We start from the raw sequence: 27,603 nt of genomic DNA, 5'->3' as shown, positions 1-27,603 counted from the left end.
CGGAGAGCCAACTTAACAACGTCATTCGTCAAATTTATCATTCATGAACGGTTGAAGAATTTGGGTAAAAAGCTATATATTTGTTTCGGTGCTTCAAAAAAATGTTTAGATTAAAATTTGACATTTCTCGTTAAAGGGACTGTAAGTGTAATATCAAGTGACCCTTCAAGCAAAGAGAGGACAGCCTGATTTACAACAGTACCCTGTAAACCTTTGTGTGTTTGTCGAGTACAGTGATATGTGCGTAAACTTTTCTGAATTCGTTTGTAATAGTAGTTGCGAATTCCACTGAGCCCGAAATTTAAAAGAGTATCGTTTCCTTTTTGGGGTCTGAACATTTGTGTAGATTTTGATTTAAGTGATTCGAAAAAAACTGGAGAATATAAAAAAACTGAAAAAATAATATTTCATTACAAAAAATCGATATTCACAAAACTGCCTGATCTCATCCATGAAGCCCGGGATTTTAAAACTGGTTTTTATAACAATACCCTGTCTGAAGTTTTGGGCTCTGTGCACTGCGATATGAGTTCAGAAGGCTAGGGTTTCCAGCGAAAAGGAAAAATCTTTTCGCAAACATTTTTTTGTCGCGACCATTTCGTTCGCTCACGAAAAATGCAAAAATCTTTGCTTTCTTCGCGAAATTTCGCTTCAATCTGTATGCGAAAATTTCGCAAAAACTGAAATTATGCAACAAAAAAACGAAAATTTCGCGAAAATACAGAATTTTTAAAAACAAACGCAAAGCTTTAGCAAAAATCAAAAAAGACTTAATTTTGATTGTACAAGACTCATTTTCAAAGAGGGATTAATCTACGAGCCCAATTAATGGATCAACACAAAATTTAAATATAGATTTCAGAATGACTAGGAGACATCAGACATTTCGCGAAATTATTTTTGCGAAATTTTGCATTTCGCATTTTCGCGAAATTTCGCATTTTATCGCGAAAATAAATAAAGCGAAAACGAAGCGAAATTTCCCGAAAATGCGACCGAAAATTTTCGCGAAACCTATCGTTTGCTGGAAACACTAGTTTAGACTGTTCACAGTGCACACCGGAATTTTTCAGAGCTGATCATACAAGCACCTGAATTTCTTTTGTGGAAAGAAAACCATTAATAGATTCTGAAGGCTGATACTATATCTCTGTTTATACTATTGTGTTTTTTTGTAACATATTTCTTTACCAGTTATAAAGATAAAGTAGCAAGGCCTGTTCCTGTGATTGCAGACAGTGAGTCTAAGACAAAAAAAAAGAGATGGAACCTTTTTTAACAAAATGTACTCATTCTTTCCTCCTCGGAAGGATATTGATTGATATCACTTTGTCAAAAAACAATAAACTTAACACGTCTCTCAATGGCCTAAAAAACTGAGTTCTTGTCACACACTCTGATTTTTTAATCCCTTTATCCGTTTAAACCGATGTCATAGACCTTTATATTTCAAACTATTAATCTTAGTTAGATCAAAGATTATTCACGTCTTCAGGTTGCAAAGATATAGTGATTAAAAAATCTAAGTTTGTGGCAAAAACTTAGTTCCTTTGTAAATATTTGTCAATGGGTAATAGGCACAATAGTTTTTTTTGTTAGGGTCTAAGAAATTTTACGGGTTCTAATTCAATTAACAAATTTATATAATTAAAACTTTTAAACCAAGAATTACAATTATACCTACAATTTTTTTGCATGGGTCTTTCAAATTCGAAATTCCAAGTGGCCCTCCAGAAAAAGATGGCAATTCCCGATTTACAACGGTAACCTTGATCTGATTTGTTTCTTAAGCTGTTTATTTTTATTTAAAAGTCAGAACACGGCGATATCTTTCATAATTTTTATCAGACTATAATTTTGACACCGGCATTGCCATCTTTCCATGGAGGGTCACTTGAAATTACGCCTTCAGTCCCTTTAATCATTTTTAAGTTTTGCAATGCTCATATCTACGCAATACTCAAATACATTTATGAGATTCTCTACAAACGCGCAATCCTTGACTTTTTTTTGGCAGTATTGTCTACCATTCAGATAATATAAACGAAACCTGATTATTTACAGAAATATCTTAAGTTCCCAGATCAATCAAGTTCATTTAGCTCTGGCAGCATTCAATAGTTCTAGTTCGGAGTACACAATATACTCTTAATCTTTCTATCTATTCAAGTAGATATATTCACATTCAGCAGATTACATCCTGACAGATAGATAGACACATAGATAGATAGACAGATAGACAGATAGACAGAGAAACAGATAGACAGAGAGACAGATAGACAGATAGACAGATAGACAGATAGACAGATAGACAGATAGACAGATAGACAGAAATATAGACAGATAGATAGATAGACAGAAATATAGATAGACAGATAGACAGGCAGACAGATAGACAGGCAGACAGATAGACAGGTAGACAGATAGACAGATAGACAGATAGACAGATAGACAGATAGACAGAGAAACAGATAGACAGAGAAACAGATAGACAGATAGGCAAATAGACAGTAGACAGATAGACAGATAGACAGAGAAACAGATAGACAGATAGACAGAAATATAGACAGATAGATAGATAGACAGAAATATAGATAGACAGATAGACAGGCAGACAGATAGACAGGTAGACAGATAGACAGATAGACAGATAGACAGATAGACAGAGAAACAGATAGACAGAGAAACAGATAGACAGATAGGCAAATAGACAGTAGACATATAGACAGATAGACAGATAGACAAACAGACAGATAGAAAGATAGACAGATAAACATATAGACAGATAGACAGATAGACAGATAGCCAGATAGACAGATAGACAGATAGACAGAGAAACAGACAGACAGAGATACAGATAGATAGTTAGACAGATAGACAGATTGACAGATTGACAGATTGACAGATAGACAGATACTGATAGACAAATAGACAGGTAGCTGATATACAGATATACAGATAGACAGATATACAGATAGACAGATAGACAGAGAAACAGATAGACAGAGAAACAGATAGATAGATAGACAGATAGACAGATAGACAGATAGACAGATTGACAGATTGACAGATTGACAGATTGACAGATTGACAGATTGACAGATACTGATAGACAGATAGACGGATAGCTGATAGACATATACTGATAGACAGATAGACAGATAGACAGAGAAACAGATAGACAGAGAAACAGATAGATATAGAAACAGATAGATAGATAGACATTTAGACAGATAGACAGATAGACAGATAGACAGATTGACAGATTGACAAATTGACAGATAGACAGATAGACAGATAGACAGATAGACAGAGAAACAGAGAAACAGATAGACAGAGAAACAGATAGACAGAGAAACAGAAAGATAGAGAAACAGATAGATAGATAGACAGATGGACAGATAGACAGATAGACAGATAGACAGATTGACAGATTGACAGATTGACAGATAGACTGATACTGATAGACAGATAGACAGATAGCTGATAGACAGATATACAGATAGACAGATAACAATATTAGATAAATTCATAAAAAGAAAGTAGGTTAGGAAGAACCTGCATAAGTTTATTTGAGACAGTCTTGGCAATGAGCCTGTTTTTTGCTGAGCCAATTGTATGATTCCAATTTAAAAATTGCAAACCCCCTCAATTTTAAAACCAACTTTGGAATACTGGGAAAAAGATCAATATTTATTTTGAATGGAAACTGTTTTGTAAATATAATTAATATTTTCCATGTATTGTATTATATGCCTCATTGAACCTCTATTATAGAACTCGCATTAAATCTATAAATATGCTTATTTTTGGCTTGTCTGTCTGTTTTCTTGTCTGGTCGTCAAAGCGGCTGAACCTAATTATTTTCTAAAACTCACATGGAAGGTATATGGTTGGTCGGAATTAAAATGTATTGACTACATCTATATGTATAAAGTTGTAATCTCTGTTTTTCTGTATGTTTTGGTGTTCGTCTGTATGACTGTTTGTTTGTCCGATCATAACTGAGGAACCCCTGAACTGATTTGCCTCAACTTTTGATTGGGGAAATCGGGAAGCTTTCAAAACGGTAATCTTCTTATACTTGGTTCAGAGGTTCTAAGTTGAGTAAAACGACTTTAAAAGCGAAAATTTAGTTTCTCGGTAAAATCGTTCAAGTGCAGGTAAACGGCGCGAGTAACTTTTAGTAACCTGGGCAGCGCTGGGTTCCCTAGCTAGTACATTATATATATATATATATATATCCCGGTAGCTGTGACTTTCGATCACTATTGGTCATTAAACAAACATTATAGCATTTTCTCGTTTTTAATATTTTGTCTAACGCTCTGTGTAAAATGAAAAAGTGCAATAAGACAATCTACCCCTGGTTTCTCCAGGGTGATATTTATATATACATATGTTTTTTTGTTTTTTTTGGAAATCTGCCGATAGAAACGGAAAATCTGCTAAGGAATCAAGCGTTTTGCCCCAAACTCTGATTTTCTAATCCCTTTATCTTTGCAACCTGAAGGTGAAAACTTATTTCCAACTTAAACTATATGATCTTACAAAATGTATAGTTTGACATAGCAAAGGTCTACAACATCGGGTTGCAAGGAAATATAATTCCTTTTAAAGCTAAATTTGGTCAAAGAAAAGAGGATTAATTAATAATAATAAATCGGTAAGTAAATATATTTGATTTTGATACAATACCACATTTGATGGAAATCAATTTATAACTATATTTTTATTTATCAAGAAAAAAATTTAAAAATTCTTTTAAATTGTTCTTTTACAAAAAAAACACAAAAAACATTCATGGAGAAAATATAAGAAAAAAAATACCAAGATGTATAAAAATTACAAAAAGCAAATGCAAATGAAGAAGTAAATATGTAAGAAATAGAAAATAAATATATTAATATTTTATATAAAGATTTATAAAGTATTTGAATAGAGAGAGGTACATTAAAGAACGAAAATATCTTTTCTTCTTTTTGTCCTGAAGTTAACCAAAGCTGAAAATGCAGCTTTCTCTATTTTAATCTTATTCTTGGTAAAAAGAAAAAGAAGTTTTCATTCATTCAATTCTTTATCAGAACTCATCTCTTTATGACAGAGATAGATAAGGTTTAATATTTTCATAAGACTATTAAAGGGACTGTAAGTGTAATTTCAAGTGACCCTTCATGAAAAGATTACGCTGCCCGATTCACAACGGTACCCTTAACAGCTTTGTATAATCAAGTATGAATTAGATATCAATGTTTAAAATTTTGAAAACTGATTATTTTCAATTGTGGGTTCTCTACAGGAAAACAAAAATATGAATTATCAGAATTAAATGCTTTTAAACTTTTAAGAAAAGACAATATTTTCCCCTAATATAAAGTAAAAAAAGTTGCAAGATAAATTATATCAAATCATAATTCAAGCAATTTGGTTTTCAGTAATTAAATAATTCGTTCAAAAATGATAAGACTTAAAAATCTCCAATTCCAAAGAAAGCTTATACTTCTACAATGTACTACTGTGCCCTAAATACTAATATAGGGTATCACAACTCACAATTAACATGTGAATAAACATGGGAATTAACATGTGAATTAACATGGGAATTAACATGGGAATTAAAATGGGAATTAAAATGGGAATTAACATGGGAATTAACATGGGAATTAACATGGGAATTAACATGGGAATTAAAATGGGAATTAACATGGGAATTAACATGGGAATTAACATGGGAATTATCATGGGAATTAACATAGGAATTAACATGGGAATTAACATGGGAATTATCATGGGACTTAACATGGGAAATAACATGGAATTAACATGGGAATTAACATGGCGAATTCAAGATCGTCGTGCAACATGATTTCTGATTTAGAACAGGGAAGTAGCTCATAGAATGTTTAGACTGCATATTTAGATTAGATTTCTTTGTTTAAGTTTTTTGTTTACTTTTATTTTTGAGGATTGTTTAGACGTACTGAGTCCGAATTTAATGAATTTCAGTCGCGTTTTAAATCCGCCAAAAACCGGTTTCAATTGAGCGCCGGTTCAAATCTTGAAACATTGAATACCATTTCAGATGGAACCAACTATATTTGAGCCGCGGCTTAAATTTAAGTCGCTGCTCCAATTCTTTAAATCCGGCCTCTGGTTGGTTCCATCCCAATCCCATTTGCTTAGATATAAGACTTTGTTTTCATAATAACCTTTGCAACCTGATGGATGATGGTGCAAACCTTTCTATTTGATCTATAATTAGGATGAATAATACAGAATGAGTACTTTTGTTTTTTTAAACGCGGGGCATTTACTTTTCAGACTGGGTCAACTTTAAAGTGTCGCAACGTCTTGGACTTTAATTTTACCTCAACAATTCAATTTTGCTTTTTTGGAGCCTTAGACATATCTATTCTAGAACTATAAAGTACTTGTTTTGGCTTCAGTTTTAAGAAAGTAATTAACAAAATTCTAATCGATTTTCCCTTGCCTAGTTAGAGCGTTAAATGATAAGATATTTATCGAACAAAAAACTGTAAATTTAAAAAATATTTATTTTCTTACTTGATACTAGGTTTATCATTTTGAGAATCCCATACCGAACCCGAGTAAGAACGTCTGAAAACAGAAAAAATTAGCCAATGCAGTTAATTATATCATATTATATTAGTTATATTAAACCCCGGGATCAAGCAGTTATTTCAATTTTTCGAAGTCTTTAAATAAATATCTTTAAATTTCCTCTGACACTCAATACAAATAAAATCCTTTTTACAAATAATGCTTAAGATAAAATATATACAAAACAGTGCGCAAATGCTCATTTTTAAAATTTACTACTTATCCCCACAATGTTGAAATGAAACGAACTCTGAAATGAAAAGTAAAGCTTATGCTGAAATGAACTCGGGAATGCATGACCGGTAATCAGAAAATTGATTTAGAAAAAATCAAATAATTTTAAGGAACATTTTTTTCTTTAAAAGATGTTCCAGGGCCAAAAAGGTTACAAGGCACAAATGTGTGAAGTACACCTGCAATGGACGCAGTAAAACAAAATGGCGATTTAAAACTTTTTTTCGACTTAATTTCACACTTTGCTTCATTATCTATTCTCGGTATATAATACAATGTATACCTGTGTCCCCAGAGTTTTGCCTGAGAAGTATGCCGCCATGCTTTTTCTGGAAGCAAAGATGACCTCAGCACAGGACTTTCCTCGACACAGCTGTTTTGGCGGGAAACACTCTCCTGACGACTATCTAGCCTGCTACTGTTCTGCCGACTAAACGAATTCTCATATCTACTTGACAGGCTGTTTTGACGACTGGTGGAGCTATCCTGGTTTTATAAATATTCAATATTTTTGCACAAAAAAAAAAAATTTAAAACACACCAATTTTTCAGATAAGAAAAAATCGTAACATAATTTTGATATTTTCCTGTCTGCTAATGGAACTGCTTTGACGAGAAACTTTCAGGGTATCACAATTTAGAGATCTAAAACAAAAGTAAAATTTTTTTTTTTAATTTAATCAAAAAAAAATTGGTTTTTAAGTATACTTAACTTTAGGTCTCACTTTCACAGTGGTACCAATGAGTTGTTGTTGATATAAAGATGTAGATAAAACTTCTTTAGAGGGAATGTTCCAAAGATTCCATAGAAATTGAATCCCTATATCTTTGTTTAGGGAAATATCTGAACTTGTGTGGTATAAATCAGGATATGAAAGTCCTAGGGCTGAGTTTCTTAATCCATACTTTTCTATACCCAGGTTCAAAGAATTATAATGTAAAGATAGTTATTTCAGAAGTGCAGGCATTTTTAGTACTGCGGTGTACTGTCCCTGGGCGGCAAAGTAAACACAAGACGGATGTCAAGCCTATTGGATCCATCTTTAACATAAAAAATAATGAAATATTCTTGGCATATGAAACTATTATGTGAATTATCAAAATTTTCAAAATTGAAAGCATTTGGAATCATGCCGCATTCAGGGTTTTTATGAGAACAAGACTCAACATTGAGCCTTATTCTCCACAAAACCAACCAAGGTCGGTTTTATTTTCATTGAGCCTAACTCCTTAAGTCGAGCCGAAGATCTTGCAGCTGTCAGTCACGTGACACAAGCACAAGCAGATCTGTTGGGTCGAAGATTGGGTCTTAAAGTCGAGTTTAAGGAATTATGGTTTGAGCCGAAGTTTTTAAATCGCGGGCTCTGGACTGGAAAAAGGATTAATATTATTTTAGCAAAAAGAGTTATTGATCGCACTTGTAACCATTTAATTGTAAAAACATACACGTAAAAGCTAGAAATTGAAATCGAAATAAACAAAACAAAAATGGATATTCACTGACTCAAGTTTAAAATAACTACATTTCTAAAAATGTCGGTCCTGCGCTTTCAAAGTTTGTGGGATGGAGTGTTTCTAGATACACGGTTACCCACACAAGATGAGAATGTAAAGACGACCTGAAACTCTTCAAATATATGACGATATTATGGTTAAATTAAATCGTCTGCCTGAAGTATAGTTTAAAAGTGACTTATTTAAAGAAAGAGCAAAGAGAGAGACAGAGTTTACTGTTACACGGGAATTATAACTAAAAGGAAACAGACAGTAAAAATTCCACAACATTTTACCTTTCCGGCAATTATTAGGTTTTCAAATAGTAAACTTAGTGCAATGAAATTGCCATTCTCATAAAACCAGTCTGCACTTGATACAAAAGATATATAAATATAAAAATAAGTATTTTAATGTAAACTGCTATAAACCTATTTTTCCCCAAAAATAAAGTCAATCTATCCTCTAATATTTTTTTTAACATTGCACTATTTAACGAGAAAATTGCAAAATAGAATTTTTATTTGTGAAAATCTGTATTGCTCAAGTAATGCCAGTTAATATTGATATTTTAATAATATTTTCTTATTCTTTAGACTCCCCCAAACAATTTGTCTCGGTGCCCACAATGCGTATAATGATGTATAAAATCTTCTTTGTAAAGTGTAAATCGGTTTAACAACTGAACACACAGTTCATTGATCTTTAATAAACTTATTAAATTTCTTAAAGGTATCGCGTCTTTCACTTAATGCGGCTGGATTTTTGCAAGAAAACCGCAATTTTTAATGCAATAAATTTATCATTCAAAAACGTAATAATTTCCGGAAGGGTCAAATGTTGTGGCATGGAAGACCGTACGGTTGTGGTTTATTGCTATGTGGCATGGAAGGGGAAAAGTTGTAACATATGGCCGCCATGCCTTCCCCCGCTCATCTGATAACAGAGGGTTTTTAAATAAGAAAGTTCACGTGAACGAAAAATACCACTGAACCTGTTAAAGTTGTTGTTGTAGTTGTTGTTGTGTGCTGAAAACCGGTTTCTTGATGTTTTAGCCCTGGAGGTGTCTAGGGTTGAACGCGACCTGGTTTCTATTGATGACCCCTGGCTGTCCAACCCGGTCACCTTAAAAGGAATGTTTACATTCTTCAAGAAAAAAACTACGCACCGACTTTTTAAATTAGAGACAAAACTCATAGATTTTATTAATCGCTAGAATGATCGATAGTTTGTACTGTGTCCAGACTTGTAAATTTCGAGGATTTTCGAAATTAGTCGAAAGTAAATGTTTCATTATTGTAAAGCCGAGTTTTAAAGTACATAGTTTCTTATTTAAATTTTTCTGGTAAAATATTCTTACTTGTGTTACTAAGGGAGTGAGTTGAAGTCTCATATCAATGTCGTCTTCTGAAAATATGAAACAACATGAAATAAAAAATATGAGATTAGTATAAGTGTGATAATGCAGTTTGAACTAACATCGAATTTGTATTGTTTACGAAGTTACAAGCTTATAAAAGGTTTTCAAACAGTGAATTAATTGGCGATTAATTAAACCACTAGAAAAGTATTCATTACTGTCTCTTATTTTGCTAATGATGAACATAATTAACACAATATTACCATGAAATTCTTAATGTCATATCTATTAATACAATGAAACAAAAGAGCAGCTCTCATCTATACTGTCTCTTTTACTCGTAAACTTGTAATTAAAAAAAAAATTTATTGAAAATTAAGACATGAATTTAAAAGTCGTATACATTGAATCCCTATATACGCCGACCTCTCTTGACCCACGTTAACTTATACAAGGTGTCCCAATAAACATGGGAATTCAGTGACGAATTGGATATCGTCTTTGTTATGAATTAGCAATGTAATACCTAATTTCAAAATCCATAATATTATTATGTCTGCTAGAATTTATTTTATTAAAAGGGTAAAAGACTGTAAAGATGTGTCTATAATGTCTCCACAAGATGAACAGTGAAGACGGACAAGTTTACTCTGTTTTTATACTGTAATTTTCTTGTTTTACTAAGTACAACCGTATGCAGTCAAAACATAAACAAACATAATCTGAACATTACAGACAAAACTCTTACAGATTATAGCTTTCTCAGTAGGTATCACTATACTAAACCAAAGAATTATTCAAAAATTAAGACGATATCGAATTAGTCACTGAATTCCCATGTTTATTGGGACACCCTGTATATTCCAAGATACAAAGAAATTGAATCAAACTTATTACGCTAATATATATATGAAATATGTGTCTAGAAATATTAACTTTTTACGGTAATTGATCAGAACTTCTAGTTTTATACTTTCTTTAGTTCAGCTTTATTCAGACCTCTATCTAAGTACTTATTTTCAAATATTTCTAATTTGTTTTTTACTACCCATAGACTCTATGAAAAAATAAACTTTACTGAAAAGGCCTAGAAATCTTTTTAGCAACAATGAAAGGGTGAAGTGCTTCGTGAAAGTTAAAACGTAGTTTATTCTGGCAACAAAGTTTCATCTAGGCAACAAAGAGATTATTACTGGTTATTTCTAGTTATTTGATGAAGCAAACTCAGAGTAGGCAATGAATAAGTTATTACTGGTTATTTCTAGTTATTTGATGAAGCAAACTTAAAGTTAGGCAATGAATAAGTTATTACTGGTTATTTCTAGTTATTTGATGAAGCAAACTCAAAGTTAGGCAATGAATAAGTTATTACTGGTTAGTTCTAGTTATTTGTTTTACATTTGAATTCTGGATACTTTTTAGCATGATATAGGATTATCTAAAAATGTCACACTTATATTATTTTATATTTAAAAATTCATAGTTAAAAATATATACTAGTTCTAGGACACTAAGCTGCATATACATCGAAAAAAAGAATGTAAAGAAAAGAAGAAATAGTAGAGGAGTAGGGTGGGGGGGGGGATTTAGTTTACCTAATAATCTATCTGCAGAGTGGGATCTTGTCCTCATCTCGTCTTGTCGTTTAAAAACTCCTCGACGTTTTCTAAAAAGTTAGGATTTATAATTTCACCGCTAAACCATGAAATATCATATTTTTTAACTTTACATCTATATATAAATTTAGCTTGTCTGTTTGTTAGTCTGTTTGTTTGTGTCCATCAATTTAAACGTCAAAACGGCTGAAATGATAGGGCCCAGTTGTTTTGTGGGACCTCACGTGACCCCAGGGAAGGTTTATGAATGATCAAAATTTTAAAAATTTGTGTTTAAAAGTTTTTTATTTTTGAAAAGTTTTAAAAATGCGCAAAAAATATTATGAAATCCGCAAACTTTTTTGTTTTTGTTTTATATTGTACAAAGAGAAGATGTTCAGAGATAAAGCCACAATTAAAAGTTGAAATAGAAGATGGGCGCGAAGCGCCTTAAAAGCCTAGTACCGTTATATTCAAAAATAAAGAGAAATCAGAAGAAATTATTAAATGTCGTATTCTTAACTTTCTGATAATGGAATGTTAAGCAGATATTTAGTTTTTTGATCAAATGATTATATGGAGCTCTTTAAAACTAAAACTGTTCCCACATATTTATAGCTATTTTTCCAATTAATGAGATTTACGTAAAATAGTATAAAAACTCATCAAAAAATTGTCAAGCTGACATTTCATAAATTCTTTCGATGCCTCAAAATCTTTGGGGTAAACTGAAGAAAAGTGTTTTTCTGTGTCGGAAACCGTGTTTTGGTCCTAAAACACTAAACACACTTTCAGAATTCCCAATGGACATACGCTTCGAAGTCGCAGATAATATCGACCATGATTTTATCAATTCTCTCTACTATACAAGCTCGTCATAATGTCTGCTGCTATGTTCCTTGTCTAAATTACGCACTTCATGCTCACATTCTCAACTCCATGCATTTTATTCATCTTTAATCAGATGCAAATGTTTAACGGGCACAAGAGGGAAATATCACTTTAAATTACGTCTCCATGAGTCCCTTTAAGATCTACATTGAAGATGTTTACGTCTCCAGTCCCTTTAAGATCTACATTGAAGATGTTTACGTCTCTGTCCCTTTAAGATCTACATTGAAGATGTTTACGTCTCTAGTCCCTTTAAGATCTACACTAAAGATGTTTACGTCTCCAGTCCCTTTAAGATATACATTAAAGATGTTTACGTCTCTAGTCCCTTTAAGATCTACATTGAAGATGTTTACGTCTCTAGTCCCTTTAAGATCTACATTAAAGATGTTTACGTCTCCAGTCCCTTTAAGATCTACATTAAAGATGTTTACGTCTCTAGTCCCTTTAAGATCTACATTAAAGATGTCGGCTTGAAACAGGTTGAAGAAAATTAGGATGTCTAGATGAATAAATTTAATTTAATTCTCAAGTTGGAAATTTAAACTTAAACTCTTGGAGTTCAAGAAACACTTTGGGGAGATAAAAATATTTCGATTTTGAAACAGAAAATATTGAAGTTTTAGACTTTTTATTATTTTGTTGTTGTGAGAGAATTAAAAAGGGTAAAAATCAGGTTTAGTTTGTAAACATGGTAGAAATGGTTAAATAAAAATATTTAAAATGGCGGACGACCAAGTTTGGTTTGGAAAAATGAAGTTGGTGGATTTCTAACCTAGGTTCCTGTATGAATATTATCTCAGTAGAGGCCCCCGAAATATCCTCTGGACTATGACACCGATATTCAACTAAAAAAAAACAATTTAATATGTTTTAAAAACTAGTACCACAGTAAGGGCTGGGTAAAGTTCCATTAACGAAACGGAGGTTTTCAAAATTAAACGAATATAAGTCCGTTAACAAACGGCAAAAACTTAGCCGTTTTTAAAACAAAACTAACGATTGAAAACGAAAACGAGATGGATTAACGCCGTAAATACTGTAATAGACTTCTAACAGCTGCACCGTTAACGATTTCATTACTGTTTACGAAATTTTTAACCTAAACATATTAATCATAGATCATGTTTATATGGAATGTTTGTTTAAATTACCAAAAAAATAAGATTAATATGTTTAGGTTATAACAGAAGCCATGACGTCTTTAAAATCTTAAATTAACACTACATTTCTCTATAATAAGCATTCAAAAGTAAAGATATTTTATTTTTTAAGAGGATAAAGGGGTGAGGCTAGGAAGCGCTAAGGATGAGCACGTGGTTGCAACTTTATTTTTGTGAGTAATTTGCAGTATGAAGACTATACAGGTGCGGCTTCCGCTTGCCATCCCCAAGGTTATAATGCAAGGAAAGCTAATTGCAGTTCCATATACTCTGCGTACATATTGAAACCAGTTTTCTCTGGGCGGAATTTGTAAACAATTATAGCATGCATCAGTGTTCGTTTAGTATCCGAGGAGGTTAAAAGCATTAAATCTTGATAATTTTGATAATTCACATAATAGTGTCCTGAGACCAGAATATTTCATTGGTTTTTTTTTACTTAAAAGATGGATCCCATGTGAGGCTTCGACATCCGACTGTGTTTACGTAACCGCCCAGAGACAGTACACTGCAGTACAAAAGATGCGTACACCTCTGAAATAACTTTCTTTGCATTATAACCTTGGCCATCCCCCTTGATAGGACCCTGATCCAAGTATCTATCCCGCATACAGTAAAGATCAAAACTGTATTTGGACACGTGGCTCTTATTGATATTATTTTTAACTCCTTTTGTCAAATATCAATGATTATCTTATTCTTGCAATTGCACAGTATTGAGATCAGCTGTTATAATTAATTTTCCCTAGGGATATCAAAGTAACATAATATCCCGCTCAAGGGAATACAAATCTTTAATATGTAGCAACATTCATGTGCTAGAAAAATATATTAACGTGAATATACAGGGTGTCCCACGAAACATGACAGTTGGTAAATGTCTGCTTCCATAATTTGTTCAGTTGTTTAATACCAAAAACAATATTAAAAATGTTAAATGGGAGCCATATTATAGTAAAATTCATTTAAAAGTAAAATGTATTTGAGCAAAAGATTTTTTAACGAAATAAACTGCAAAAAGTCTTAAATATCATAATACAGTATATAAAAGACAACATTCAAAACATGTCTTATTTTGTGTGACAACCTGTATTTCTCTTTAAAAGTTGCAATCGGAACAATTGTACGCAAGCTCTGCTGATAAAATGTTTTAAAAAACGTTGACCAGAGCGCTGCAGTGGAATGGTTGGTCAAAAAGGCTACAGGGTTACCAACAATTGAAAACACTTAAAATACGACCCAAAACTCTAAGAACATGACGATTTAAAACTTTATTTTTGGTTTCGGTATTCATTATGATTAACCACAGAAATAAGCCAGTTTTGACCAACACGGAACCCTGAATGCAAGAAAACGGACTAAAATAAATTCCGTATAATCGTCTCTGAAGTCTCATCCTTTGAAGGGAACCCTGTATATTTCGTTAAGAATTCAATTATAATTGAAAACTTTATAACTGCGCAATTACTGATTTCCTAAGCCAATTACAAACCCGTAGCCACATTTTATAGTTAAAAAATAAAAAAAACGCCAATCGTTTCACCGATTTCTGGTTTCTTCTGTACAGTAGTACAGTACCTGGACCTAGTAGGTGCGTCATATTGAAACTGTACGGTACAATTCACTGTATTCTGCAGTACAGTACATTCACTGCAAACTGTACACTATCCCAGCAAAATATTTCGATCAATCCAAGAAATTATTTGTTTATTCATTTAAATAGTCAACGAGAACAGAACTAAGGAAGGAGAGGGAGGGGAGAGGGGGGAGGGGAGACTGGGATGGGAGAGGGGAAGATGGGAGGGGGGGGGGATGGTTTGTTTACATTTTTCTTTGACGTATTAAGCCCGATCTATTTTTCTTGCCAAGATTGAGAATAAGGCTTTGGTCTGCTATAAACTTGTTAAATTACTATGAATAAGTGTCCTAATTTGTACAATATCAATCCCTCTCAACTAGTGTTTCCATTCGCAAAACTTTTGCGGAACGAAACGCAAAATTTTCCTTTCTTTGTGCGAAAAAACAACAATTTGCGCAATCATTCGCAAAAGTCATTTCGCGCAAAATTGCCCTATTCCGCTTTTGCAAAACTCAATTTTGCGCAATTCCGCAATTTCGTAAAAATCAAACGGTTGGTGACGGTGTGTGCTTCTTAGAATTCAATTCTGGAAAAATCTTGTTTTGGAATGTTTTCCTATTAAATTGGTCAATTTAAACTTTTTGTAACTGGAAGTAACCAATTAAGTGTAGTATAATCGTTATCATACTCGCATGTTAATATTTTTTTATGTATGGAATAAATCTTCAGTTGTTTATTTCTAAGCTTAGAATATCAATTTTTGACAATTTGCCTAAAAAGTTACATTTTGCGTAAAACTTGCGGTTTTGCGCAAGTTTTGCAAAACTAAAATTTCGTCTCATGCGCAACTTTCGCAAAAAATATTTCCGGTTTTGCGCAAATTGCGCAAAACTCATTGCGTTTCATTCGCAAAAATAGCGCAAAAAATCGCAAAAAAAAATTGCCAAAAGATTTAGCCATTTCGTGGAAACCCTACTCTCAACCTCCCTGGAAATATATTTTTTGATTCTTATCTTTCTGATCAATTATCCCCCCCTTAAAAAAAAATTCTTAAGTAATCCATTTAACATGAAAACAGTAATTGTTGAGTATACACATGCACTACACCAACCCATATTACACTTAATTATTTGATTTTTAAGCTTCTAGTAAAACAATTTGCTTTTAACGTTACTAAAATGTCGGTTTTCTTTTTCATCCTATTTTTTAAATATCCAATAAATAATATTATTGTACATTTTGTAAATTCTATTTGTTAAAACAAACACATATTTATTGCAAAAAAGAAATCCTAATTGCTTTCAACTATAAATGCATGTAAGAGAAGGATTACATTGTTCAGGTATGGATTAATTAAGATTAGTACTATAATAAAAAAGTATAACTAGCCGTTGTTTTCATATGTTGGCAATATACAAGGTTAAAAGGTGAAACATTACTGACTACTAAACACCCTTAAAACATGACGATAAGCAAGCTTAATAAAGGTTGTCTGCCTTCAGTTTAGTATTTTAGAGGTTTATCAAAAGCTAGATTTAGCAAAGAAAGAAGCTGGATAAGAAATAATCGTATTTGCATTTACCGCTGACTTGACTAGTGATTTTAAATTGGATGTTAAGATAGATGGATGCTGAGATAGATAGATGCTGAGAAAGATAGATGCTGAGATAGATAGATGCTGAGATATATAGATGCTGAGATAGATAGATGCTGAGATAGATAGATGCTTAGATAGATAGATGCTTAGATAGATAGATGCTGAGAGATAGATGCTGAGATAGATAGATGCTGAGATATATAGATGCTGAGATAGATAGATGCTGAGATAGATAGATGCTTAGATAGATAGATGCTGAGATAGAGAGATGCTGAGAGATAGATGCTGAGATAGATAGATGCTGAGATAGATAGTTGCTGAAAAAGATATATGCTGAGATAGATAGATGCTGAGATATATAGATGCTACCCAAGTTTCAATATATATTAGTTTTAAAAACACCAAGCGTGTCAGTGATGTAAAAACTTGTGTTTGGATCATATATTACTATTGAATGCTTTATATCAATATCCACTATGGGCACTTGTAATCAATAAATATTACCCTTGCCGAGATATCGCAGAAGAATTAAATTAATCCGCAGGTCTGAGTAAAACAGAGATAAATGCTTGATTCTGAGTTTCGCAACACGATCGTTCTAAATTCTGATCTATCAGAGTGTTCAACAGGTCTAACTATATTTAGTTAATGTTTGCAATGTCTTATTTGGTTGAAATGGATCGATATGAAAAAGATTACTAGGTGTCCGCCTAGAGGCCCCTGGATATCTTGGCGTTATATATGCATATATTATCTTGAAGAAGGACAATTTTTAGAAATATTCATCAACATTCTTTTAATTCTCTTCATATTGTCGTAAGGTGAGGGCAGTTTTATGACATAGAAATTGAAATTTGTATGACTAGGGACAGTGAACAGCCATTTGTACGATACCTTTCAAACTTCTGTTCAATCATGAGGATGAATGAAATATCCTTATTTGCTGGCTAAAAATTAATTATTCTCCAATGCAGTTTCTATATAAAAGTGACTGCAATACGGTACTAAAACTAGAATGATAGTTTTCAGATTTTATCACGTAAGATAAAAACGGAGATTTGTGTCTTACTGTTATACTCAGGAAGAGATTGAAATAGTTACGAATCGGAATAGTTAAATGGAAGTTTGCTCGGAGTTACGTCTCACTCTGGGCCTAGTAAATTTGAATTCGAACAGGACCTGCCCAGTTTGTACCGGACTGCCATATTCTGTACAGTACGTCGCCCTAACCAGACTAACATACGACAGTGGTCAATTTTCTTGGCATAGTCCCGTCGGAGGGCTAACCTGCAGCGACTTTTATTTCTGTTTATGTTTCATTTTTTGGTTAAGAACCTTTTTGTACCGAACAAGCGTGCTAGGCTAGGCTAGGCGCGCATGGGTATAAAAGGGTTCTCAACTCTTTTATGCATCAGTCTATCCTGTAATATTCATGCTACCAGATTATCAATAGAAGTTGTTTTAGAGGCATATCTTTCTTTTCGCCCAGTATATATATATTGATATGAGATAGTTTAAGACAGAGTTTTAGAGTTTTATTATTGTTAGAGAGATTTAAAGAGTTTATTATTTTAAAGTGGTATAAACCCCAGAAAACCAGTATATTTTGAGGGCTAAAGCTAAGGGTTTAGTCAAACCATGACAACTCCCATGGGGAGTTCAGACTTTTTACAGTACCCGGCCTAATCCTAGGCTTATTTGACCGACCCCACTGGCTTAGTCCACCGTGGTCTAACAGTCCCAAAGATTTTTGAATAACATATTTTTGGCAGCAGCAAACATCAATCAATAAATATCAATTAGTTTTCATGAATGATTAAGCAGGATTCTATCTTTAATATTCTGTATTCCTGGTATTTGCAGTATCCAGTGTATCCAGTATCTAGAGAGCGTATAAAGAGATTGAGTTCTTGCCCCAAACTCTGATTCTTTAATTCCGATTTCTTTGCAACTCAATGTCGCAGACCTTAGATATTTCAAAATATTAAATCTGTTTGATCTAATATTATAAGTTCAAATATCGAAGGTTTAAAAGATATGGAAATTAGAAAATTCAAGTTTATAATAAAAGTCAATTTTTTTACATAAATTTTTAGTTGTGAAATCCAACGAACATTTTTAATTCAACCTTACATTTAAAGAGTTATCAACCGAATTCACAACGGTACCCTTTTATCAAGATAGATATAAATATAAACATTAAACCCATCCTTTCCGTAAGGGTTTGGGTCGTTGAAAAGGTGTAATCCTTTAGGGGAAACCCAGTTTTGAAAAGTAGAAATTTGCAATTTCTAAACTTGTCAAATTCTATAAATTTTTAATGCCCTTGAATACGCTTGACCAACAATTTTGACAAATGTTCACAACTCATCAATTTTAAAGCAGAAATTTATTATTTGATTTAAAAATGTTCCAAAATTTTAATTTGTAGATTTTTATAAAAGTCAAATACATACACTTAAAACGAAAGCTTTTGAAGTAGTCAATGACTAAAATTTAAATTTTTAAATGTATTTTAAATCTAGTTTTGTAAAACTGACAATTTTCTGTTTAAAAAAAAGTTTCTATGAAACTGTGGTAGAAAAAAAGGAAAAATATGTTGTTTGAAAGCGGAGAAATATTTTCCTGTGTGTTTATATTGAGGATGTTTAGAGACCGTAACCTTGTTCTCACTAAGCAACCTCGAATCTACTGAAGTCCTGAGTACCACCAGCCTCTATACGACCTAGTACAGTCTCGTAAAATAACCATCGGACAGGACCAATACAGTCTCGTAAAATAACCACCGGACAGGACCAATACAGTCTCGTAAAATAACCACCGGACAGGACCAATACAGTCTCGGAAAATAACCATAGGACAGGACCAAACCCAGACTGGGATGATATTGTGAACTCATTAAAAGTTTATTTCTAAAATGAATTCAACAAAATTTAACTTTCTAATCTTTATATCTTTGCAACTTAATGTCGACTTGATTTGTTTGAAATACGGTATTCTGTTTAATCAAAAAATGTAAGTTTGAAATATCAAAGGCTTAGACCATCATGTTGCAAAGCTATTAGGATTTAAAAATTCGAGTTTGTGTTAAAGAATGTGGTACGTAATATTTTTGTTAAAAAGTCCAACTTCAGTATTTAAATCCAAGTATCATTTGAAAGAGAGCAGGCGGGAGGGTCTATCAGAGGTTTGAGCTGAAAAAAATACCAGAAAAACGCTTTTAATTAACATTTAAAATGCCTTTATAGGTTATCCGCAAAGAATAAAACCACTAGAAGGTACTTTCTTGAAATTAGTCTCTAAAAGCACGGGCATCAAAGATAATATATATATAGATATGCAGGCAGGTATAAATTTTGAGGTCTTGAGAAAAGGTGCAAACAGCACCATCTCTGTCGTACGCATGGCATTTTATCCTCTAGATTGTTGTTAATTTATCACTTTGTTTATGCGTGATAACACTAAATGCGTACTATAGTATCAACAATGTATACTGCATATTGTACTTAATGAAACAAATTAATCAATGCAAATAAAACTGGGGTAGGAATTTGACTAGACAAAGTTTAAATGTGCAAGTTGTACTGAATGGCATACGTAAATTAACGCAATTTAAATAAAAATTATGACTAAAAAGTACATCGAATCTAGGACAAAGTCCTCCCAAAAAAATGTTGCAATTTATTTGCCTTGTTTACTAGAATTCATGTATAAAAACAGTTATTTTAATAATTCTTTAAACCATCAACCCCAACATCTTAATTGCATATATTGTGGTACCAATTAAAAAATCTAATTTTATTTAAATATCTCATAAAACCGTTTGATTAAATAGATATCACTTATTTAACAAATATAAAATAATTTCCAAAGGTTTGTCAATATTTCTGTTTGCCTACTATATCTTTACTAAGTACAACTGATCATAACATAAACAAAACGCGTACTGTATGTTTGTGTTACCTTGAAATTTAATTTTATTGGTCAAACAGGTCCAGATAGCAACACTTGAACTATACAGGATGCAATACGCGTACTGTATGTTTATATAACACAAATGCGTATTTCCTACAGATGGCAGCAAGGGGAGAAAGGAATATAGAAAGTAATCAATTTGCTATAGATGTCTCTCCTTGCACCTTTTCTCAGAGGTTCAAAAATTAGTTGTCTGCTACAAGCAATTTAGGAAGGAGGTTTCTACCTGCCTGCATATCTATATATATATTATCTTCGACGGGCATCCGTAGTACACTCATATTTCCGAGCCGGGTCAAACTTTCCGGTCCCAGGTTGTACTGTATCGCCCAGACATTGGGTAAATAAAGCAGGCACTCAATAGTACTAGCCGGTGCAACAAGGTTGACGCGGTCAGACGTTAGGTTGAATTTACTTTTACTAAAGGGTCAGAGGAGCGTACATTGTTTATTAAATGATTTGTACAGAAAATAAGACTTGTAAAGCTTCGTGGAGCCTGCAGGAATGTCAGAAATAAGAATAAGTAAATTCTATAAAGTCGTCTCTGAAGTCTTATTCTATATGGGTATAATCCATGTATATATTCAGCAGGTTAGTTGGTTTGTTAAGTTTTTTTTTGAAAACACTGACCCCAAGCGAGGTTTATGAAGGTCAACATTTAAAGATTTTACCTTTAAAAAAGAAAATTGTCACAAATTTTGTAAATCCACTTTATAAAAAATAGAAGAATTGCCAAAACATATCGTTGTTATTGTTAGAAAATCACGCATAAAAATGGTTTCATGTTCTCAATATATACGTTTTGTTTGGGTGTCTGTTTGTTTTTATCTAATTAACGTCAAAACGGCTGAACCAATCAAGCCCAAATTTTGTGTCGGACATTACGTGAACCAATGGAAGGTTTATGGATGATAAAAATTTTAAAAAATTTTCCTCCAATAAAATTTAATTTCTAATAAATTTTCTAAATCCTCTAAATTTTTTTATGAAATCCGCGAACTTTTTTGTTTTTATATTACAAAGTGTACAAAGAGAAAATGCTTACAATTGAAATAGAAGATGGGCGCGAAGCGACCTAAAAGCCTTGTACTGATAAATATACAAAATATACAAAATGGAAGCGAAGTAGCGCAAAAAAATCTTTTATGATATATAATCTTGTTTGAAAAAAGAGAGTATATTTTAGAAGGATGAATATTCAGAAAGATGAATAATTCTTTTCTTGTTCATATCTCAGAATACTAGTTTCAGGATTATATACATTATCTGTATCCAATAAACGTCGAAACAGCCGAACCGATCGGACAAAATTTTTATAGGACCTCACATTGCCCGAGGAAAGATTTATCAGACTGGCTCTTTTATTTGACAATAAATTTTTTAAAGAATTTGAAATATTATAGAGATAAAAATTCCATCAGACCTCTGAAGAAAGCACAAAATTCATAAAAAAATGGTTCGCTTTATTACAATATTTTTTCACCTGAAACATGAACTAATCAAAAAAGTTTATTGCGTTTTGTAAAACAACGTTAATCCCGGTTTTTAATCACACTTTAATAAACTTTTTATATAGTTTATTAAAAGGTAGGATTTCTATAAAAACTTTGAAAAAAGAAAAAACACTTAAGTGATATTAAATAAAACGGCTAAAATATTATTCTATTAAAATAAAGCCTGAGCACTAAGCACTGCTTAGTTAAGTGCCTCCCCCCCCCTTCATCCCCTATTCTGCTATCCTCTCCTTGTTAAGAACATCTATCCTTGAAAAGATATTTTCAATGCTAAATAATCATTAACATAAACAAAATCTATATTATAGAAACAAACATTGTTAATAACGTTACATAATTTCCAAAATGATACATAAACTTTAAACATAGAAATCATGCTAGGAAAGAGCGAGATCTGTAATACTCGCCTAGCTGACTACTCAAGAACAAGATATCTAATACTCACTTAGCTGACTATTTGAGAATGAGATTTATAATAAAAATTTAGGTGACTGTTCAAAAGTACTCAAAAAATAATGTAATTTTACTATGTTTATTTTGCGATAAAATTTGACGTAAAAGATCTACCATGAAAGTACACTTAACCTCTATTTTTTATCCAAACTTACCAAATGCTAGGGTTTACAATCTTTTTGGATCAGTTTTGTAATGGAAATGTGTCACAAAAAGAGAATGTAATGAATACTAGTTGGGATCCATTTTAATTGCAATAATTGCTATGTAATTTTTTTTAGCATGTTCCGTCTTAAAATAGAATTTTTGCATAATTTAAAAAATCTAACTTTAACGAAATACAGTTTTAAATGTTGGAGACTTCACAGGGTTCCAATTTCTTCCTGATCGATTTGGCTTTATTAGGGCATTATGAAAACTCTCCTAATGCTGTTTATAATTAAAAACCATTAAAACTTTTGAAAATTAAAGGCGGAATCTTTCCAATATGGACTCAATATTTAAAATAAAATCCGTTATAAAATTACTGAACCAAATTGATCCGGGAAAAATTAGAAACCTTACAGAGGCATTCTTTATCAATTGCTCTATATAGATGATAATTTATAATGAAAATGTCTTAGAAGCATTTTCTTGTTTTATTCTCCAAACCCTAGATATATTATATTGTATATCAATTAATTATTTATAGGTCTAATCTTTCTGAAATGGAGACAAGAATTGGAGAAATATTGGAAACATGTAATAAGTATGATAGGATTCAGAATTAAGCGCTTTTTACTGAAAAAAATACTATTAGATAAAAAAAAGGGGGAAATCAAAAAATTTAAATTTTAATCATGTTTTCAAATTTTTTTATTTTTTTACATTCTCTGTTTTTGTTACTTTTAAGCTACTTGTATGGGATGAATAGCATTAAATGATGTTAGGTACTTTCCCAAAGGATTTTTCTGAAGTGTCAATTTCCCAAGGGTATTTTCCCAAGTGGCAACTTCCCAAATGTGCAATTTCCCAAGCGGCAACTTCCAAAGTCTATCTCTGCCCCAGCCTGTTCTAGCCATGGCGCTTGGGGTACCAGTATACAAACGTAAGACGCACAAACATTGGACAGTACAAACGTCAGACAGTTCAAATGTCGGACCAGTACAAACGTCGGACTAGTACAAACGTCAGACTGGTACAAACGTCGGACCAGGACAAACGTCGGATGGGTACATTTATAAGAAAAAACGTGGGACTTGGCAGATTTTGAATGGACCATTGTCCATTCTACAAGATCATACAGTTTAATCCCTATATCTTTTCAACCCGCTGTTGTAGACATTAGATATTTCAAACCATGAATTCCACAAGATCATACAGTTTAATCCCTATATCTTTGCAACCTGACTTATTGCTATATTTCCAGAGCTTTCTTTAACTACTTGTTTTTCTATTTTACGGACTCTTTTCTTCAAAAGATCACTGTCATGTGTATGCTCTCCCAGGAAACTGATAATCTTGTCATTCTCAAGAATTGTTTTTCCTTTGAATGCATTGGTAATAGGCTTTGTTGGGTTTCTTCTTTGTAACCCTATATTCAAACTGACTTGAATCAAGTAGGTGCCGTCCCCCCTGCTTGACGAACTTGACCTCAATATAGTTAGCAGTCTCCTCGTCCATGTATCCAGACTTTGTGAGATTATGAATTTTTAACAAACAAAGTTGAGAAATTTTTTGAGAGAAAATTGCGAATTTACAAGAATGTTAATCTGAAAATTCAAATATATTTTTTCCTCCTTAGTCCGACGTTTTTCCTTATAAATGTACCCGTTCGACGTTTGTACTGGTCCGACGTTTGTACCAGTCTGACGTTTGTACTTGTCCAATGTTTGTACTGGTCTGACGTTTGTACTGGTCCGACGTTTGTACTAGTCCGACGTTTGTACTGTCCGACGTTTGTAAGTCTTATGTTTCTACCGTCCGACGTTTGTACTGGTACCACAGTTCCCCCTAGCCCATCCTAGCCACAGCGCTTAGCCCCCATTGCAGCCTGTGGCGCTTCAAAGGTCCTAACCTGACATTTGGGAAGTTGCCGTTTGGAAAATTGCACATTTAGAAAGATGCCACTTGGGAAAATGTCACTTGGGAAGTAGCCCTTGAAGACCGTGCTTAACTTTCAGATCACCAGAGTTAAAGATTTTCTGTTGGTCATTATTATGTTTATCAATATAAATCCAGGGATGAGATGGTTAAAGTCTCCGGAGTAAGAAGTTTATCAACATCGTTTTCGGTTTTGAAGTGAAAACAAAAATATTGTTTTGAAACAGAAAAAGGAAAGAATGATATATACTTTGGAGAAAAAAACTCAGCGGGAGCGGTTGAACGAGCGGTTGAGATCTAGCATAGACTCTACGCAGTTCAGAATAAAGAATTAATAAGAAATTTACAATTTGTTCAACCGCTAAATCGCACTTTTTCGTTCACATTTTCAACAAATGAAATATAATTTTTCCTTAATAACGTTTTTGCTTTCAACCGCTGGTTTTCAGATTTTCAGCAACTTTTTTGATTTCAACCGCTGGTTTAAAGATTTTTCAGCAACTTTTTTGCTTACAACCGCCGGTTTTAACATTTTCTAGCAACTTTTTTGCTTTCAACAGCTGGTTTAAAGATTTTCAGCAAATTTTTAACTTTCAACCGTTGATTTTAAGATTTTTCAGCAACTTTTTTGCTTTCAACCGCTGGTTTTCAGATTTTTCTGAACTTGTTTACTTTCAACCGCTGGTTTCAAGATTCGTCAGCAACTTTTTGCTTACAACCGTTTTCAAATTTATCAGCAACTCTTTTTGCTTTCAACCGCTGGTTCAAAGATTGTTCAGCAACTTTTTTGCTTACAACCGCCGGTTTTCAGATTTTTCAGCAACTTTTTTGCTTTCAACCACTGGTTTAAAGACATTTCAGCAACTGTTTTACTTACAACCGTTTTCAGATATTTCAGTAACTTTTTTGCTTTCAACCGCTGGTTTAAAGATTTTTCAGCAACTTACTAATTTTTGACCGCTGATTTTAAGATTTTCAGCAACTTTTTTGCTTTTAACCGCTGGTTTTCAGATTTTTCAGAACTTTTTTACTTTCAACTGCTGGTTTCAAGATTTTTCAGCAACTTTTTTTTATGAAAAACTGTTTTCCAGTGGTTAAAGCAACCCAGCGATTGAAAGAAAAAAAGTTTCTGAAAAATCTTAAAGCCATCGGTTGAAAGCAAAAAAGTTGTTAAAAAATTTTAAAACCAGTTGTTAAAAGAAAACATTATTTATGAAAAACTGTTTTCCAGTGGCTAAAGCAACCCAGCGGTTGAAAGCAAAAATGTTGCTGAAAAATCTTAAACCCAGCGGTTAAAAGCAAAAAAATTGTTGAAAAATCTTAAAAACAAGCGGTTTAAAGAAAAAAGGTGTTGAAAAATCTTAGAACTGGTTTTTAAAAGAAAAAGTTTTTCATTAAAAACTGTTTTCCAGTGTATAAAAGCATCCCAGAGGTTTAAAGCAAAAAAAGTTGCTGAAAAATCTTAAACCCAGTGATTGAAAGCAAAAAAGTTGTTAAAAAATCTTAAAACCAGTTGTTAAAAGAAAAAAACATTTATGAAAAACTGTTTTCCAATGGTTATAGCAACCCAGCGGTTGAAAGCAAAAAAGTTGCTGAAAAATCTTAAACCCAGCAGTTGAAAGCAAAAAAGTTGTTAAAAATCTTAAAACTAGTTGTTAAAAGAAAAAATTTTTTATGAAAAACTGTTTTCCTGTGTTTAAAGCAAACCAGAGCGGTTAGAGCAAAAAGTTGCTGAAAAATCTTAAACCCAGCGGTTGAAAGCAAAAAGTTGTTAAAAAATCTAAAAACCAGTTGTTAAAAGAAAACATTTTTCATGGAAAACTGTTTTCCAGTGGTTAAAGTAACCCAGTGGTTGAAAGCAAAAAAGTTGCTGAAAAATCTTAAATCCAGCGGTTGAAAGCAAAAAAGTTGCTGAAAAATCTAAAAACCAGCGGTTTAAAGAAAAAAGGTGCTGAAAAATCTTAGAACTGGTTTTTAAAAGAAAACGTTTTTCATTAAAAACTGTTTTCCCGTGTATAAAAGCATCCCAGAGGTTTAAAAGAAGAAAGATGCTGAAAAGTCTTAAACCCAGCGGTTAAAAGCAAAAAAGTTGTTAAAAAATCTTAAAACCAGTTGTTAAAAGAAAAAAAATTATGAAAAACTGTTTTCCAGTGGTTAAAACAGGCCAGCGGTTAAAAGCAAAAAAGTTGCTGAAAAATCTTAAACCCAGCGGTTGAAAGCAAAAGTTGTTAAAAAAAATCTTAAAACCAGTTGTTAAAAGAAAATCTTTTTATAAAAAACTGTTTTCTAGTGGTTAAAGCAACCCAGTGGTTGAAAGCAAAAAAGTTGCTGAAAAATCTTAAACCCAGCGGTTGAAAGCAAAAAAGTTGCTGAAAAATCTTAAACCAAGCGGTTGAAAGCAAAAAAGTTGCTGAAAAATCTTAAACCCAGCGGTTGAAAGCAAAAAAGTTGCTGAAAAATTTTAAAACCAGTGGTGGAAAGAAAATGAATTTATTGATTGAACAAATTTTAAATTTGAGAAAAAAAAGCGCTTTTTTATTCTGAACTGTGTAGAGTCTAGGCTAGATCTCAACCGCTCATTTAACCGCTCCCGCTGAGTTATTTTCTCCAAAGTATATATCATTCAAAAGGAAAAAGTACTGTTCCGTTATGAAACCAAAAAGGATTGCTCTCCATTTTAAAACAAAAAATTATCATATTTCAAAACGGCAACTTTTAAAACAACTGTTTAGAAATTTTCCAAAACGACCCGTTTATTAACGACCGTTTTGAAGTTTTCCAAAAGCACACAGTTAAAAACAGCTTTTCAAATCGATCGTTTTGTAATTTTTCTAAAACGACAACTGCTCAGATTAATTGTTTTGAAACTTTCCAAAAATTTTAAAACAAGTTTTGAAAAAATAATAATTGTCCATCCACCATTTGTGTAATGCTAGATTTTTCCCAGTTCATACAGTTCCGTTTCAAGCATTATAAATCTCGATCATCCCTGTGTACTTTATCCTGCCCCAAAGCCCTGGAATGACAGTTTAGTGTTTCTAGAAT

General features: G+C 32.6%; 1 protein-coding gene across 1 annotated transcript in view; it reads right to left on the bottom strand.

Moving 5' to 3' along the window:
- The window catches only part of LOC111699515 (dual specificity protein phosphatase MPK-4), a 33,114-nt gene extending 13,860 nt beyond the window's left edge, over nt 1-19,254 (bottom strand). The window contains exons 1-9 of the mRNA XM_023470202.1: nt 19,160-19,254; nt 14,937-15,022; nt 12,971-13,043; nt 11,305-11,375; nt 9,710-9,756; nt 9,344-9,474; nt 7,443-7,500; nt 7,139-7,341; nt 6,565-6,618 (exon numbers count right to left, since the gene is read on the bottom strand). Of these exons, the coding sequence (XP_023325970.1) occupies nt 6,565-6,618; nt 7,139-7,341; nt 7,443-7,500; nt 9,344-9,474; nt 9,710-9,756; nt 11,305-11,375; nt 12,971-13,043; nt 14,937-14,958 (659 nt within the window). The 5' untranslated portion in view covers nt 14,959-15,022; nt 19,160-19,254. The remainder of the gene's footprint in view (nt 1-6,564; nt 6,619-7,138; nt 7,342-7,442; nt 7,501-9,343; nt 9,475-9,709; nt 9,757-11,304; nt 11,376-12,970; nt 13,044-14,936; nt 15,023-19,159) is intronic.
- Nucleotides 19,255-27,603: the final 8,349 nt, after the last annotated feature.

Source organism: Eurytemora carolleeae, unplaced genomic scaffold, assembly GCF_000591075.1.
Source record: "Eurytemora carolleeae unplaced genomic scaffold, Eaff_2.0 scaffold365, whole genome shotgun sequence".
Lineage (NCBI taxonomy): Eukaryota > Metazoa > Arthropoda > Copepoda > Calanoida > Temoridae > Eurytemora > Eurytemora carolleeae.
The sequence above is the reverse complement of the archived record's forward strand: the minus strand, read 5'-3'. Positions and strand labels throughout refer to the sequence as shown.